Genomic DNA, 17172 nt, shown 5'->3' with positions numbered 1-17172 from the left:
TGGAGATTTACATAAGGGGGAAAGAGGCTGGGGATCAATCAGTGAAAAGGACAGAGAAAACCAAGCCATCAAACAAAAAAGATATTTATTAATTTCAGAAAAAACAAAAAGTTATTTAGAAGGTAAAAGTAATCATAATATACTACATGACTCAGTTGGCAAAGGCATTTATATAGTCCTAACAGTGTAACACTAAATACTGATATGAGCAAAATTATGGCATAACAGTATTTGGAGAATGGGAAGAATGATGAGAGGACAAAGAGAGACTGTGGGGTCAGGTGGGAGGAGATTGGGTTGGGTGAGTAAAGATTTTAGAGAAGAGCTAGATCTTCATCTTTCATAGTAAGTAGTCAAAATATAATGTGTAAAACTAAAAACACAAGTGGCTACATTTAGAAATAACACTGTAAATAAATTTTTTAAAAGCTGTAAGAGTTGAATGGCTTCCCAGGGGAATTCTACCAAACATTTCAAGAAGAATTAATACCTATTCTCCTCAAACTGTTCCAAAAAATAGAAACGGAAGGAAAACTTCCAAACTCGTTTTATGAGGCCACCATTACCTTGATCCCAAAACCAGACAAAGACCCCATCAAAAAGGAGAATTACAGACCAATATCCTTGATGAACATGGATACAAAAATTCTCACCAAAATACTAGCCAATAGGATCCAACAGTACATTAAAAAGGATTATTCACCACGACCAAGTGGGATTTATCTCTGCGCTGCAAGGTTGGTTCAACATCCGCAAATCAATCAACGTGATACAATACATTAACAAAAGAAAGAACAAGAATCATATGATCCTCTCAATAGATGCAGAAAAAGCATTTGACGAAGTACAGCATCCTTTCTTGATCAAAACTCTTCAGAGTATAGGGATAGAGGGTACATACCTCAATATCATAAAAGCCATCTATGAAAAACCTACAGCGAATATCATTCTCAATGGGGAAAAACTGAGAGCTTTCTCCCTGAGGTCAGGAACGTGGCAGGGATGTCCACTATCACCACTGCTATTCAACATAGTATTAGAAGTCCTAGCCACAGCAATCAGACAACAAAAAGAAATCAAAGGCATCCAAATAGGCAAAGAAGAAGTCAAACTCTCACTCTTTGCAAATGCTATGATACTTTATGTGGAAAACCCAAAAGACTCCACCCCAAAACTGCTAGAACTCATAAAGGAATTCAGTAAAGTGGCAGGATATAAAATAAATGCACAGAAATCAGTGGCATTCCTATACACCAACAAGACAGCAGAGAGAGAAATTAAGGAGTCGATCCCATTTACAATTGCACCCAAAACCATAAGATACCCAGGAATAAATCTAACCAAAGAGGCAAAGGATCTGTACTCAGAAAACTATAAAATACTCAGGAAAGAAATTGAAGAAGACACAAAGAAATGGAAAAACGTTCCATGCTCATGGATTGGAAGAACAAACATTGTGAAGATGTCAATGCTACCTAGAGCAATCTACACATTCAATGCAATCCCCATCAAAATACCATCCACTTTTTGCAAAGAAATGGAACAAATAATCCTAAAATTTGTATCGAACCAGAAAAGACCCCGAATAGCCAGAGGAATGTTGAAAAAGAAAAGCAAAGCTGGCGGCGTCACAATTCCGGACTTCCAGCTCTATTACAAAGCTGTCATCATCAAGACAGTATGGTACTGGCACAAAAACAGACACATAGATCAATGGAACAGAACAGAGAGCCCAGAAATGGACCCTCAACTCTATGGTCAACTAATCTTCGGCAAAGCAGGAAAGACCATCCAATGGAAAAAAGACAAGTCTCTTCAACAAATGGTGTTGGGAAAATTGGACAGCCACATGCAGAAGAATGAAACTGGACCATTTCCTTACACCACACACAAAAATAGACTCAAAATGGTTGAAAGACCTAAACGTGAGGAAGCTCTTTAGGATCATCAAAATCCTAAAGGAGAACACAGGCAGCAACCTCTTCGACCTCAGCCACAGCAACTTCTTCCTAGAAACATCACCAAAGGCAAGGGAAGCAAGGGCAAAAATGAACTATTGGGATTTCATCAAGATAAAAAGCTTTTGCACAGCAAAAGAAACAGTCTACAAAACAAAAAGACAACCGACAGAATGGGAGAAGATATTTGCAAATGACATATCAGATAAAGGGCTAGTATCCAAAATCTATAAAGAACTTATCCAACTCAACACCCAAAGAACAAATAATCCAATCAAGAAATGGGCAGAAGACATGAACAGACATTTTTCCAAAGACATCCAAATGGCCAACAGACACATGAAAAAGTGCTCAACATCGCTCAGCATCAGGGAAATCCAAATCGAAACCTCAGTGAGATACCACCTCACACCAGTCAGAATGGCTAAAATTAACAAGTCAGGAAATGACAGATGTTGGCGGGGATGCGGAGAAACGGGAACCCTCCTACACTGTTGGTGGGAATGCAAGCTGGTGCAACCACTCTGGAAAACAGTATGGAGGTTCCTCAAAAAGTTGAAAATAGAGCTACCATACAATCCAGCAATTGCACTACTGGGTATTTACCCCAAAGATACAAATGTAGGGATCCGAAGGGGTACCTGCACCCCGATGTTTATAGCAGCAATGTCCACAATAGCCAAACTGTGGAAAGAGCCAAGATGTCCATCGATAGATGAATGGATAAAGAAGATGTGGTGTATATATATACAATGGAATATTATGCAGCCATCAAAAGGAATGAGATCTTGCCATTTGCAATGACGTGGATGGAACTGGAGGGTGTTATGCTGAGTGAAATAAGTCAATCAGAGAAAGACATGTATCATATGATCTCACTGATATGAGGAATTCTTAATCTCAGGAAACAAACTGAGGGTTGCTGGACTGGGGGTGGGGTGGGAGGGATGGGGTGGCTGGGTGATAGACATTGGGGAGGGTATGTGTTATGGTGAGCGCTGTGAATTGTGCAGGTTGAATCACAGGTCTGCACCTCTAAAACAAATAATGCAATATATATATTAAGAAAAAAAAAAAAAGAAGATAGCAGGAGGGGAAGAATGAAGGGGGGAAATCGGAGGGGGAGACCAACCATGAGAGACAATGGACTCTGAAAAACAAACTGAGGGTTCTAGAGGGGAGAGGGGTGGGGGGATGGGTTAGCCTGGTGATGGGTATTAAAGAGGGCACATTCTGCGTGGAGCACTGGGTGTTATGCACAAGGAATCATGGAACACTACATCAAAAACTAATCATGTAATGTATGGTGATTAACATAACAATAAAAAAATTTAAAGGGAAAAAAAATAAAAGCTGTAAGAGTTGAAAGTAGTTGCCTCTGGGAAGGGGGATGAAGAAATGTTATTTTTCAAAATTAGCCTTGACTGCTTAAATAGAATGATATATAACTGACAAATACAAAACTGGATTTTTAAAATTTTATCATAAAAGTGGAGAACAATCCGAAATTTTAAAATGTTTACAAAATCATCTAAAATCACTCTCAGTCTTAAGTACTTCTTTTGGAACAAAAATGAACTGCTGTACATGAGTTTGTCCTAAATAGGTATTATTCTTCTTTAATTTATTTAATTCATACTTACTACGCACTTCTGCAAACACTTTCTCAACACTGCTTAGAATCTCAGGAACTCAGTTATTTCAGGTACTCACCAAGATGCTGACTTGTGAGTAATATAGCAAATCTTAGTGAGCAAAAGTTCCAGCAGATACCCTCGGTGAGAGTCTCCCAGCATATGCAATTCATCCACAACCACCATTCCTAAAGAGATTATCCAGATATTAGGTTTTACAAAATTTCACAATTTCAAGAAAAATTTTAAAAGACTCAGTATCTTATATAGTAAGTAGCTGTCATTTCTACAGTATATTGCAGGTGATACAAATTTCTAACCATAAAACAAAAATCAGATTTCACATAATGGACAATCCTTTCTCAAGACATTTCAGACATCGTAAGTGGTCCTACTGTAATGAATTCTGGATCTAAAAATCAATGATTACCTAACTCAGAGGAAACTGCCTCTCATTACTCAGATACTTCTTTGTTGGCAACCTTGTAGAAATACATGTACAATGAGATATCAAATACATGCTAGGACAGTTATTCAGTGTATTGACTTTTCTATGGGGGAAAACAACCAGGGCAACCAACCATACTGATGTTAGAAAGTTGCTTAGAAAAACAAAATCAGGGGTGCCTGGGTGACTCAGTCGTTAAGCATCTGCTTTCGGCTCAGGTCATGATCCCGGGGTCCTGGGATGGAGCCCCACATCGGGCTCCCTGCTCGGTGGGAAGCCTGCTTCTCCCTCTCTCACTCCCCCCTGCTTGTGTGTCTCTCGCTGTGTCTCTCTCTGTCAAATAAATAAAATCTTTAAAAAAAAAAAAGAAGACAGACAGACAGACAGACAGACAAAATCAGATCAAGAAGAAAGAAATGATTTTAAGGGATGTTTTTGTTTGATGATGATAGGTAATGAGTCACTCTACCACAAAACATCAGTATGTTTTGTCTACCAGAATCCTCTTCTCCACTACTTGGAGAATCAAACCAGTCTATGCACTTGGAATAATGCTCAAGAATTACTGAAAAGTTAGTACCAACCAATGCCTTCTTTAAACACAGTCATAAGATCATGGTTTTCACAGGCACTGGTATCCCCCCGACAAAGCCTCCCCACCTAAATGAAGATCTTTCAGACCCATGTTCTAATGGCACATGATGCTCCTTTGCCTCATCAGTAAGCTATCTCAAAAATCATATGGCATGATAAGTTATTTCAGTTTACTCACTCAGTCGTTCAAAAAATATCTGTGCCAGGCACTGTGCTAGGTATATTGGATATCACATTTAATAAGATTCTATTGCAATCCTTGAGATATTTAAAATCCAATGCAGTTACAAGTGATAAGACAATTCTGATACAAACTGATGAATGTGATTTCTCTCTCTAAGCTTTATAGAGTAGAGCCATGTCTTGTTAATCTTTGATTTCATTCCCCACTCCTACCCTACCCAACTTTACCATTTAAGTTCACCAGGATCTCAGTGAGTAGCTAACTGATATGAGTTGCTGCTTCTGCTGTTATAATCATTCTCTTCCTGTTGCTACCTCTACCTAGACTTTCCTAAGTGGTTAAAAAAAAAAAAAAAGTATTAAGGTAGAAAACCTTCCCAGAGTTCCAAACTCATATACAATGTCAGCTTCTATAGCTCCATACCATTTCCCTGCTAAATGGTAACCTCTAAGTAAAGGCCAAATCTAGATATCCTAGCACCAGAATATGATAATGAATACATAGTAACTGCAGATATGGCAGAACCAGCCCCAGCATGCTTCCTTCTATTCCCAGTAAAGTTTAGACAGAAAAGAAGCAATGAGAAATGACTTGAGGGCTCAAGGATATCCTCTGTGTTTTATAAAGTGCAAACATACAGGGAAATAGTCAATAACAGCAAGCAGGACAAAAAACTTTTTTTTTTTTTTTAAACACAGAGTTCCTAACATTACAGATGCCAATTCTCAACTCCGTAAGTAGGTGACAGATAATAAGAAAAAAATGGGACGTACAGAAATCACAACAGCTCCACTCCATTCCATCAAAAATTAGCAACAGAAAATATTTGCTTATTTCCTACTTTTCTTACCTAATAGATCCATCTTATTTTCCTCTATGAGGCGATTGATCAGACCATTGGCTCTCTCAATTGTGCAGACAGCAATATCCAAGGAAGAGAAATGCCCTGTTGGAGAGGCACTGCCCATATAACCGTCCACATTTATTCCTACTTCCTGAAACAGACTCTGAATTGAGTAAAAAGGAATAACACAAGTAAAAATACTTGAAATTCATGAATTGTAGATTGGTTCTATCCCAGAATACAGACATAAGAATCCAAAGATATTTATTAGATTACTGTTGGTTGTTCCTGGCCAGGACACACTGTTTTTTGGGTTTTTTTTTTTAGTATCACATGCTAAAAATATGAAGTTGAGAACTGACAAAACTCAGAACAGAGATTTTCTGTTAAGACAGAGTCAAACAGAAGTATGCCATTTTAACGATTACATTAATACAGCACTTCCAAGTTATTTATAGAAATTAAAATTGGAAGAAAACTACCTTAAGCACTAAATTTTTAATCTAATGAACATGCAAGAAACTAGCTCTTTTTTAAAACACAAATGTAACATTTTAAGAAACAAATTTATACTTCATGAAAAAATTATTCTCATTATCCCACAATTTTTTATACAATAGAAGTTTTCAAAAGTCCAATACAGTGGGACCTTGATGTTAAATTTTTTTTTTTTTTTTTTTGTAGTTTAACTTTAACTAACATACCTTCTCAATAAAAAGGATCCTTTCATCATTTTGTTACTTTGGTCTAAGTTGAGAGGATGTTACCATGTAGGACCAGCTTTGTTGGCTATTTGGCCTCTGAAATAACTGTTAAAAAGATTTATAGAACCATAGAACTTTAGAGCTGTTCATTCAATAAAATGTTTCTGAATGTTACTGAGTTAACCCATAGTATTAGGGTTAAAATCCTCATTTTACCAATGAAAATACTGAGGTCCAGGAGATTATGTGCCTGGCCTGAAGATATAGTTAATGGCAAAACTGGGACTAGAACCCAGATTTTTTGACTACCAGTATAACAGTCTTGCCATTCCAACATATTTTTTCACTGCAGAAATCACAACAGTAAATGTATTCTATTTAATGAAACACTGTTATTTGTAAAAATGCCTTAAAAACCAGTGAGTAGCATACAAATGAAAAATATTATTATTCATTTTTGCAGAACAGACCACAGGCCTGAAGCTTTACCTACGCACCAATGGATCTTGTTCTTCTTCCCCTAACTACTCCCAAATGGCCCTCAGTTAGGGTAGGATATGTTTCTTCAAACACTCTCCTTTCCATGCTTCACTCTAATTCTACTATTCAGTTAAAATGCTGTATTTTAATTTATATGTTTAGATACTAATTGAAGTATTCTGTTTACTTCCTAAGGAAAAGTTCATAAATTTTAACACAATTTTCAATAACTTTTGATTTAATGACCCTTTCTCCTTTATACAATAAAAAAGTTTCTCTTCATAAATGGTCAACTTTTAAAGCTACTTTGGGATGCAATACAAGAAACCTTTATTAACACAGCTGCCAATAATAGGTCTTATTACAATAATGTTCTTAGTATAAGAACATTACCTGAAGATAGTATTTCTTCTCTTTAGCCACAGAGACAAAGGGCAAAATAAACAAAGCTTTCTTCCGCATTTCCAAAACTCGCTTCAACATAAGTAATTCAGCAACAAGAGTCTTCCCAGCACTTGTAGGAGCTAAAACATATTATTCCACAAGGTTATTACAAAGAGAAGTAATATTTGATATACTGCATTAATGTTTTAAACCATATCCAGTAACTACAGAGCCTTAGACTAACCTATCATTAAGGCCCTGACTAGCATCTGAAAACTTTATTCGCTTAAATGCCCCTGACTTCAAACCAGCACTCTAGATAGCCTCACAGTGAAAACAGAAAATTATTAAACAAATCCTTTTATGAACAATAAATGATGAATATTTAGTCCCTAGCTTGTATCTACCGATCCTTTCCTTTAAGTGCTGAATGATTAAAAGCCCTGCTTTGAGGAAGGAGATAAACAAGTTTAATATACTGTGGTAGGAACCATGATAGAAGTTGAGAGAGAAGAGCTATAATGAAGTTTATGGAAAGGAAACGCAACTTATGAGAAGGGAAGGGAAGAGGAAAGGAAGGCCAAGCAAAAGAAACAGCATGTGCAGAAGCCTGGAGGAAAGCCTGGTAAGTTCAGAGGGCAGCAATTTAGTAAGCCTGAAATAAAACCAGGAGGAGTAAGAGAAGAGATGTGAACATGTCAAATGAAAAAGAATTTTATAATCCCACCACATAAGGAATTTAGAATTTATCCTCAAAGCAATGTAGAGTGACTAGTGAGTTTTATGAAAAGGAGTGGCAAGATCATATTTGTACTCTATAAAGACCACTTTGCATGCAGAGGCAGAATAAAACCAGAGAGAAAATATAAGCTAGTTATAAGGCTATTGCATAATCTAGAAGATGAGCAAAATCTACAAGAAAGAGGATAATAAACTAGGTAGTGTACCTAAAAACAGAGAGTAGTTAAAATCAAGATATTTGTGTGGCTCAGTCGGTGGGGCATTTGACTCCTGATTTCCACTCAGGTCATGATCTCAGGGTGGTGAGACTGAGCCCCCATCAGGCTCCACACTCAGGGAGGAGTCTGCTTCTGTCCCCCTCTCCCCCTTCTTCTGACCCTCCCCACGCACTCACGCTCTCGTGTGCACTCTCTCCTTCTTAAATAAATAAATAAAAAAGAGAGAGAGAGATTTGAGATAATATACACTGGACTTGGTGATTAATTGATGTAAGCTGGCAACCAGAAATATGAACGATACTCAAGTTTTGGTTTAAGCAGTTGAAATGGTCAGGCCATTCTACCACTGCCACCAGTTAGTATTTATTGTGTACATTCTATATGCCAGCAACTGTTCTAAGCATTCTCTCATGCTTTCTATTAATATGCTCTACGTTAATTACCACAGGCATTAACTGTGACAGTTTTCAAACCCAACCAATCTGACTCCACAGCCTGAACTCATTATACCTAATGATAACTATCGGCTGAAGCCATAATTAAAAATCTGGATGACTCACAACTTCAGAAAAAACTGATACAAAGAAAGTGCATCTTATCAAATGGTAAGTTCTGAAGTCAGTGAGCAAAAAGGTTAAAAAGTATGAATGTCAGAGTTGCCCCTGAAAGCCTATGTAAGTCTTCTATATGGTAAATTACATGTTTTTGTGTATACAACCTTGTACGAGGTCAATGTATATAACATTATACATTACAAATACATAATGTATAAGGTTCACACACTCTAAAGCAACTGAGATCAACCAGGGGAAGAGCAGATTTACATTTCCCTTACACTCTCTTCCTGGGACATGGCTGTTAAGAGGAAAGACAAGCAGAATAGCTCTCTTTAAATTGCTTTTTCGCTCCCCACACTCACCAATATAATGGAATTTCCATAATTTAAATATGCATATGATGAGACTCCACTTTTCATATTTTAAGACTTTCTCTAGCTATAAAGCACTGTTTCATTCACTTTTTAAACTACTTCATAACTACCTCAAGGGTATCCTTTATATTCATGTCATAAAGTAGTACAGAAATTAATGCGCACAAATTTGATTACCTGAATAGACTAAATTCTTTCCTTCCAGGACTTGTCCAAGCAAAAGGCACTCTGCCTGCCATTCAAACATCTTTTTTACACCAAAACTGTGATATTTTTCCAGAACCGCTAGAGGAAGTCCCCAGTTTGCCAACAGCAACTTGTCTATTTGATCGTCAGGAATTGTCTGCTTGCCTTCCCCTTTCAGGAAAGAAAAAAGTAATTAATAGTTGAACCTAATTCTAACATATGACTTCAGCTGTTAGTCTTCCGCTGTGTTTTGGAATTCCTACGTGTTGGACTGAGGCTATCTATATAAAGCACATCCTGACATAAAGCGCTTCCTACATAATGATCTGTAAGGAGTACCGGGCACTATTAGGCGTGAGCCCCCGACAGGCGATTAGATCAGGCCGACTAGGAAGTTGTTTCTGTAAGGGTCTAAAGACCCACAAACCACTTGAATATTATTACCAGGCTGTCGCCCAATCTGCACGTCCATGTCCTAACAGAAAGAGACCTGCCACACTAGGCCAGAGTCACAAACTGAAAAGGAAAGTAGAAGTCTAGTGGGCTGTGCAAACCACGCAAGCTCTGTGCTGAAACTACACCTCCCCACACGTGGCTGGGCAGAGCTGCCCACCTCGCCCGCGGCCCCTCAAGTGCCTGGGAGTACCTGCAGCTGCGGCCCGCGGTCGGCCGCGGTCCTTCAAGCAGCGTCCCAGGCCCGGGGGCGGACTCAGCACGGGCCCCGAGGGGAGCAGGGGGCTGTCACTGCCGTCACCGCCGCTTCCCGAGGAGTCCGAGCCTGATGCTGAACGCCACCGTTTCCCACTCCAGCGCGGAAGATTCATCGCGAACTCTTCTCGGCGATTCAGGGAAAGTCATAATCCCAGCATCCTCCCGCCCCGGAGAAACCGGGCCTGGTGACAAGTGCAGCCACTATCTTCCCGCCTCGGCTTTCAAACTCAGGCCTCCCAGCCCGCCCCCGGAACCATAGAGTTCTCAGTGGTGAGAGTAAACCTGAGAACCATAGAATCGTGGGGAAGGAGCGGCTCCGCTGGTGTCTTAGACCTCCAGCCTTTCGCCTCGTTTGTAGGTTAGCGTCAGAGAAGCCGAGTTGCACCTACGTCAAGGGGCGGGGGCGAGGGAATGACTCTGTATGTATAACCTGCGTTTATAATCAGCCTGGCCTAAGCACTTTCTTTTTGTCTATTTCTTTTTTGAATAGTAAGATTTGCTAACTTCATGAGTTGCCCGTAATAGGTAGCTCAGGGAAGTAACTCTTCTTAACATATTGATACTAAAAAAAAATTACAAATTATGTGTGCAAGTACATATAGTACAAGTCTGGGAAATAGCTTTTGAGAATCAATTCTGTGAAAACCCTAGCTTATTTAAAAAATGTTTTTGAATGGCAATATTCTAAAATTCCACAAGATGGAGACATTACTCCATGAAGGAAACATTTTTTCCTGGTTCTCTTTTATGCACGTTCTCTGCATTCATTCACTCAACCATTTATTGAGCACCTTCTGTGTACTAGCCATCTGGGTAAATGGTAGGGAAATGGCATTAAATGGTTTCTGCTCTCAAAGAGAAAGAGCCTAGAGAAGGAGACAGACATTAAACAAATTAATTAATAATTTAAAATTGTACTAATGTTCAGGCAGAAATGAACAGTGCTCTCAAAGAAATGGAAGAACTCCTAATTTACATTGTAGTCCTGGAAGAACTTCCTGAGATGCAGTATAGCATAGAGGTCAAGAGTGAAATTCTGGAGCCAACAGTCTAGGTTTGAAGACTTACTAGCTATATGATTTTAGACAACTTGCTTAACCCCTTTGTGCTTCCTTTTTTGTGTGTATATGATAAGGATAATAAAGCAAACTATTTGGTTATTATGAGCACTAAATAAATCAATATGGGTAGAGTGGTTAGAACAGTGCCCCCCACATAATAACTACTATTCAAAGAAAGTGATATTTAAGTGTTCTAATACTGCTTCCAATTTTTAAGGGAAAATAATAAACCAAAAAAATCTCTCACAAATCTCACACTATTTTTATTACATGAACTATGATCAAATGAGGAAAATAATTAGGAAGGAAATGCAAGGAATAGTTTATGTCATCCCAGTAAAAATCCAAGAGAATATTTTCAAACTTAGTTTATTTCAAACATTCAACATCTGTTTCTAATTAAAAAAAAACTCATAAATAGAGAAAAGAAAGCTACTTTTCAAAAATATTTAAAAATTTTGTTATGCTAACAGGTATTGTAATAATTAATGCTAATACACCAGAAGTATTTCCCATCTTTTAATTGTGTCTGAGCTTGTGTTCCTCGGGATTTTATTTGTGGTAATTCTTCAAGGTCTGAGTTAAAATCTTCCAGAGGGGGTGCCTGGCTGGCACAGTTGGTAGAACATGTGACTCTTAATCTCCCAGTAACAAGTTTGAGCCCCACTGTGTTTACTTAAAAATAAGGGTTTACTTTAAAAAATAAATAAACTAAATCTTCCAGAAGAAAAATATTTGGACATATTTCTTCCATTTACCTGGGAAACATACCAATTCTGGGCCACTTTAAACTTAAACTCTGGGTTGATGTTTTTTAAAGATGGAGAAGTAGTAAAATGATGGATGTTAGACACCAGAACCAGATTTGGAGGAGCTTCCAGCCTTACCATCTCAATCTGCAGATCAGATATTTCTCTGCCAGAAAATACACAAGATCAGAAATGGGATGCAAGTTGTGCTAATTGGAGCTAATGTGTTCAGAATAAAGGAGATGCCAATTAAGAGGATTTTCTGCTTGAAGTTCAGTGGTTCTAAACTGAACAAGTGCAGCACCTACACTTGAGAATAACCCTGGGGAGCTTGAAAACTACTCTCCTACTCCTAGAGATACCGAGGTGATTGGTCTGGGACAGACTCTAGGCACTGGAAGTTCTTCGAAGATCCCCAGGTGTTCCTAAAAGGTTTGCTGGAATTGAGAAACCTGGGTATAATCCCGGTGGAATTTGGGGAGCTGCAGACTTGAATTCAGGTGGCTTCCACGAGAAGGTTTTAACAAGAGGCTTAAATCAACAAGAAACTGAAAAAGACCTGTTTCTCCACAGTGCCCCAAAGAACTAGTAGAAATAGCTTGCTTACAGGTGGGGATAGAAGCAAAATCGAAATAATCTCAAAGGTCCAGGTAAAAACATCAGAAAGCCAACTTAAAGGTGGCAAAACTAAACTGTGAATGCCTAAAAAAAGAGACTAAATTACTAGAATATGGAAGTACACAACTTATAACTTCCAAATTTATATATAGACTGTTCTCCCACTTCTCACATGGCAATACCATTGATTGTTTGTGCAGTAAATACTAAGCACACACTATGAGGAAGAGAGATAAGCAGTAAAACCTGGAATCCTAAGGGTTTGATTTTTAGAGTAGAAAGAGCCTTTGATTAAATGGGGAAAGGGGTGAGTACTCTGCTGGGGAAAAGTTGTCCAAAGGAGCCCTAGTGGGACAACCTCCTGATTGGTTTGGTAGGGATGGGGCCAGGGAGTCGGATCACACAGAAGCAAGCACTCCAGGCTTACCATTTGACTGTTGGAGTGTACAGTTTTAAAATTAGCCCTTATAGATTCTAAGGACTTCTCCAGAGGCTACTTTGTTTTTTCTTTGATCCCCTCAACCCTGCCCCTTTTCTTATTTGGACGAAATCTTCCCCAAATCAAAAGCAACAAATGGGAAAAATGAGTGAAAATTTGCTTATGGCCAGCTGCTTTGGTGTAGAGTAGAGAATGCAGGCCTAGTGGGGGTGAATTTGTGCTCCTGTCTTCCTTTTGCATTTCCCCATTGCCTCTTTCCCTAATTCTCTCTCCTCGCTTTCACTTTATTTGCTTTTCTCCTCTTCCCTTTCTGTTTACATTTAATCACCATGAAGACAGAATACTCCTATGCATAATACAATGTAAAATTTTATTTTTAATAAGCTCAGAATCCTCCATGGGAAGACTTCTCTTATGATAAAGGGGACCTTACACATACCTGTATTTCTCAGGTTAATAAAATGACCATTAAAGTGATTCATAGATGTCCTTAAGTGTAATTTTTATTATATATTATACAATCTTTTGAGCATGAATTGCTAAATAAATATATTTCAGGATTCCATCTCATTCCTTCCAAAGGTGGGACCAATTTACGAAGATCACAGCTACACTGTGCATTTTCATGGAGGGCACAGCCTTGGTTACATCAATGGCAACCTTAAAAGACAAGGACACACAGATATTCCTCTCCTGTATCACCTCACCTGCAAGGGCAAAGCAAGAGTGTTTCTTTTGGTTCATCAGTGTCATGACTATCTCATAATCTGAGAGACTCCAAACATGATGGAAAATCTCTGGAGGATATGACTTGGATTGGACCATTTTCTAAGGCAAGTGACATATTGTTGAGGTATAGGTGTTTTAGTCAGTTCAGGCTATAACAAAATAGAGAGATAGCAGAAATTTTTTTCTCACAGTTCTGGATACTGGAAGTCCAAGGCCAGAGTGCCAGCATGTTTAGCTTCTAATGAGAGCCCTCCTCTGGGTTGCAGAGTGCCAATCCGTTGTTGTATCCTCACATAGCCGAAAGAAAGAGAGCTCTCTGCGTCCCCCTTGTATTAAGAGCATTAATCCTATTCATGAGGGCTCCACCGTCATGATCTAATTTCCTCCTAAAGGCCCCCACCTCCAAATACGATCACATTGAAGGTCAGGATTTCAACATGAGTTTGGAGGAGACACATTCAGTCCATAACAGAAGGTAACATGTCCCCTATTCAATATGAAAATTATATGGCTCAGTCCAACACAGCAGGTCAGGCAGCTAAGCTAGAGGCAAACTAGAGGCACTAAAGATGGCAGACTTAGGTTTGAACCCCAGAGCCACCATTTTATAACACTTTGACCTTAGGCAAAATTAACTTTTTTCAACCTCAGTTTTCCTTTTCTAAAATTGAATTCATAAAAATGCCTCTATCACAGCTTGTGGTAAGAATTATATTACACATGAAGTGCTTAGCATCACACTTGGCATGGAGTAGGCATCCAATAATTGATAGATATGATTGATCTTCCCCTGAGGTATCTTTAACATAGAAAACCCTAGAATCAATGGGAAGTCTAGCTGTTTGAGACAAAGACAAGTTGTAATATTCAGATTCACAATTATTTTTGATGAGCAAGTTTTCTCGAACCTTGGATAGCTGAATGCTATTCCCTCTCCTTAAAGCACTTTTATCCATTTCTTCACTTGGAGAGTTTCTACTTACTCTTCAGAGCTTGGCTTAAATGATGCTTCCTCAAAAAGAAGCCTTTTCTGACTCCAATAGGACCCTGAATTTTCTTATTATTCCACTTACCTATGCTTGAGCATGACTCTGTAATAACCTGTCTTCCCCCATAGACATAAGCTCCATAGAGTCAGAGATCATGACTATTATGATTAACACAGCATATCCTGCTGGTGACAGTTGAAGGCTTCTCAGGCATTCCTTCTCTAAATCTTTACTGCAGTTTTTTGAGGGAGTTAATCATCTTATCTAATTCTATCAATTACTTGTGGAGAGGTGTTAAAGTCTCCAAATAAAATTGTTGTTTTGTCTATTTTTCCTTTCAGTTCTATCAGTTTTTGCTTCATGTATTTGTTGTCTGGTACATACACATTTAGCATGACTAGTTCTTAGTAGACTGACCCTTTTATCTTTATGTGATGTCCTTCTCTGCCCTTGGTAATTTGCTTTGCTCTGTAATCTGTCTAATATTAAGATAGGCACTCCAGCTTTCTTTTGATTAATGTTTGCATTTTATCTTTATCATCCTTTTATTTTCAACCTAATATAATTACATCTGAAATTACTTTATCATATTATATTGTAATATTGTACATTTATATTATATATAAAGATATAATTTTATAATATATAATTATTAATTATAATTACACACTTTATATAATTTCTTAATGTATAGTATGTTATAGATATATCTTATCAAAGTCAACTGGTATTGACATTTTGAGTGAATTGTGGAAGCTTTATCCCCTTTATGTTCCTTTACCCTTCCCCATTTATAATATAATTGTTAAATATTTTCTCTATATTCACTGAGAAACACACTAAAGAGTAATATAATTTTTGCTTCAACCATCAAACAAAACTCAAGAGAAGGAAATGTATTGTGCTTACCCATATTTTTATCTCTGTGTTCTCTCTGACTTCTTGGTCTTCCTAGAGTCCTTCTTTTTTCATTTCCTTCTTGTTTCAAGAACTTCCTTTAACCATTCTTTTAGGGTAGGTCTGCCAGTAACAAATTCTCTTAGTTTTCCTTCATCTGTGAATGTCTTCAACCCCCCTTCAATAATGTGTCATTTCTCTCTGACTACTTTCAAGATCAAATCTGTCTTTGGTTTTTAGAAGACTGACTATGATATGTATTTGCCTGAATTTCTTTGGGTTTAATCCATTTGAGTTTTGTTCACTTTTCAACCTGTAGATTTATGGTTTTTATGTAGATTTTTGCCAAATGCTGGATATTTTTAGTCATTTTTTAAATACTTTTCAGCCCTCTCTCCAACTCTCTGCTTCTGGGAATCAGATGACACAAATGTTAGATCTCTTCTTGTCCCGCAGGTCCATAAGGTTCTGTTCATTTTTTTCCCAGGCTATTTTCTCTTTGTTGTTGAAATTGCATACCTTTCATTGTTTAAGTTCACCAAGTCTTCCCTCTGTCCTCTCCATTTTGCTATTAGGCCTATCTATTGAGTTTTCTTCCTTTTGATTGTATTTTTTTGTTCTAAATTTTTCATTTAGTTCTTCTTTATATCTTTATTTCTTTTTTTAGTCTTCCTATTTCTTTCCTGAAACTTTATATTTTTTCCATTTGTTTCAAGAGTATTTGTAATTGCTTGTTGAAGAGTTTTTATGATGGCTGCTTCAAAATTCTCGTCAGATAATTTGACACCTGTGTCATCTCAATGTTGGCATTTGTTGATTGTCTCACTTAGTATGAGTTCTCCCTGGTTCTTGGTAAGACATGATTTTCACTTAAAACTTGGACATTTTGTTCATTGTGTTATAAGACTCAGGATCTTGGGCACCTGGGTGTCTCAGTCATTAAGTGTCTGCCTTCAGCTCAGGTCATGATCCCAGGGTCCTGGGATTGAGCCCTGCATCAGGCTCCCTGCTCAGCAGGAACCCTGCTTCTCCCTCTCCCACTCCCCCTGCTTATGTTCCCTCTCTTGCTGTGTCTCTCTCTGTCAAATAAATAAATAAAATCTTTAAAAAAAAGACTCAGGATTTTATTTAAATCTTGTATTTTAGAAGGTCTCCTCTGACACCAGTCTGGTGGATGGAGGGGAAACCACCTTATTACTGTCCGGTGGGGGTGGAAGTCCAGGTTTTCCACTCAGCCTCCCATGACACTGGGGTAAGGGGCATGGAGAAGGGTGGAAAGGGACTCATTACAACTGGGTGGGAATCAAAGATTGGGTTCTCCAGTGGGCCTTTGTTAATTCCATCCTGGATAAGGGGAGGGACACATCATTACTGCTCCCCATGTGGCCTCCACTGACACCTCCATTGAGGGGGGTTGGAAGAGGGATTGCTACTATTGAGAAGTCATGAAAGTCTTTACTCTTTACTAAGTCTCATCTGATACCACCCCAGCAAGGAGGGGGAGGAACACCGCATTAACCCTGGGTAGGCTTAAAACTCCAGGCTCCCCACTTGGTCTCAACTGACACTGTGTGGGAGGAGACGTGCTTATAACTACCCTACAGGGATGGAAGTCCTGGTCTCCTCCCAGCCTTCTATGATGCCTCCCAGGTGCAAAGAAGCTAGGGAGGGTA

General features: G+C 38.4%; 1 protein-coding gene across 1 annotated transcript in view; it reads right to left on the bottom strand.

Annotated features, from left to right (window-relative positions):
* The window catches only part of POLQ (DNA polymerase theta), a 133840-nt gene extending 123694 nt beyond the window's left edge, over positions 1 to 10146 (bottom strand). The window contains exons 1-5 of the mRNA XM_027585028.2: positions 9953 to 10146; positions 9298 to 9477; positions 7240 to 7370; positions 5669 to 5825; positions 3672 to 3780 (exon numbers count right to left, since the gene is read on the bottom strand). Coding sequence (XP_027440829.2) covers positions 3672 to 3780; positions 5669 to 5825; positions 7240 to 7370; positions 9298 to 9477; positions 9953 to 10130 — 755 coding nt within the window. The 5' untranslated portion in view covers positions 10131 to 10146. The remainder of the gene's footprint in view (positions 1 to 3671; positions 3781 to 5668; positions 5826 to 7239; positions 7371 to 9297; positions 9478 to 9952) is intronic.
* Positions 10147 to 17172: the final 7026 nt, after the last annotated feature.

This window comes from Zalophus californianus, chromosome 1 (assembly GCF_009762305.2).
Source record: "Zalophus californianus isolate mZalCal1 chromosome 1, mZalCal1.pri.v2, whole genome shotgun sequence".
Lineage (NCBI taxonomy): Eukaryota > Metazoa > Chordata > Mammalia > Carnivora > Otariidae > Zalophus > Zalophus californianus.
Note: the sequence above shows the minus strand (reverse complement) of the source record. Positions and strands in the feature narration are given on the sequence as shown.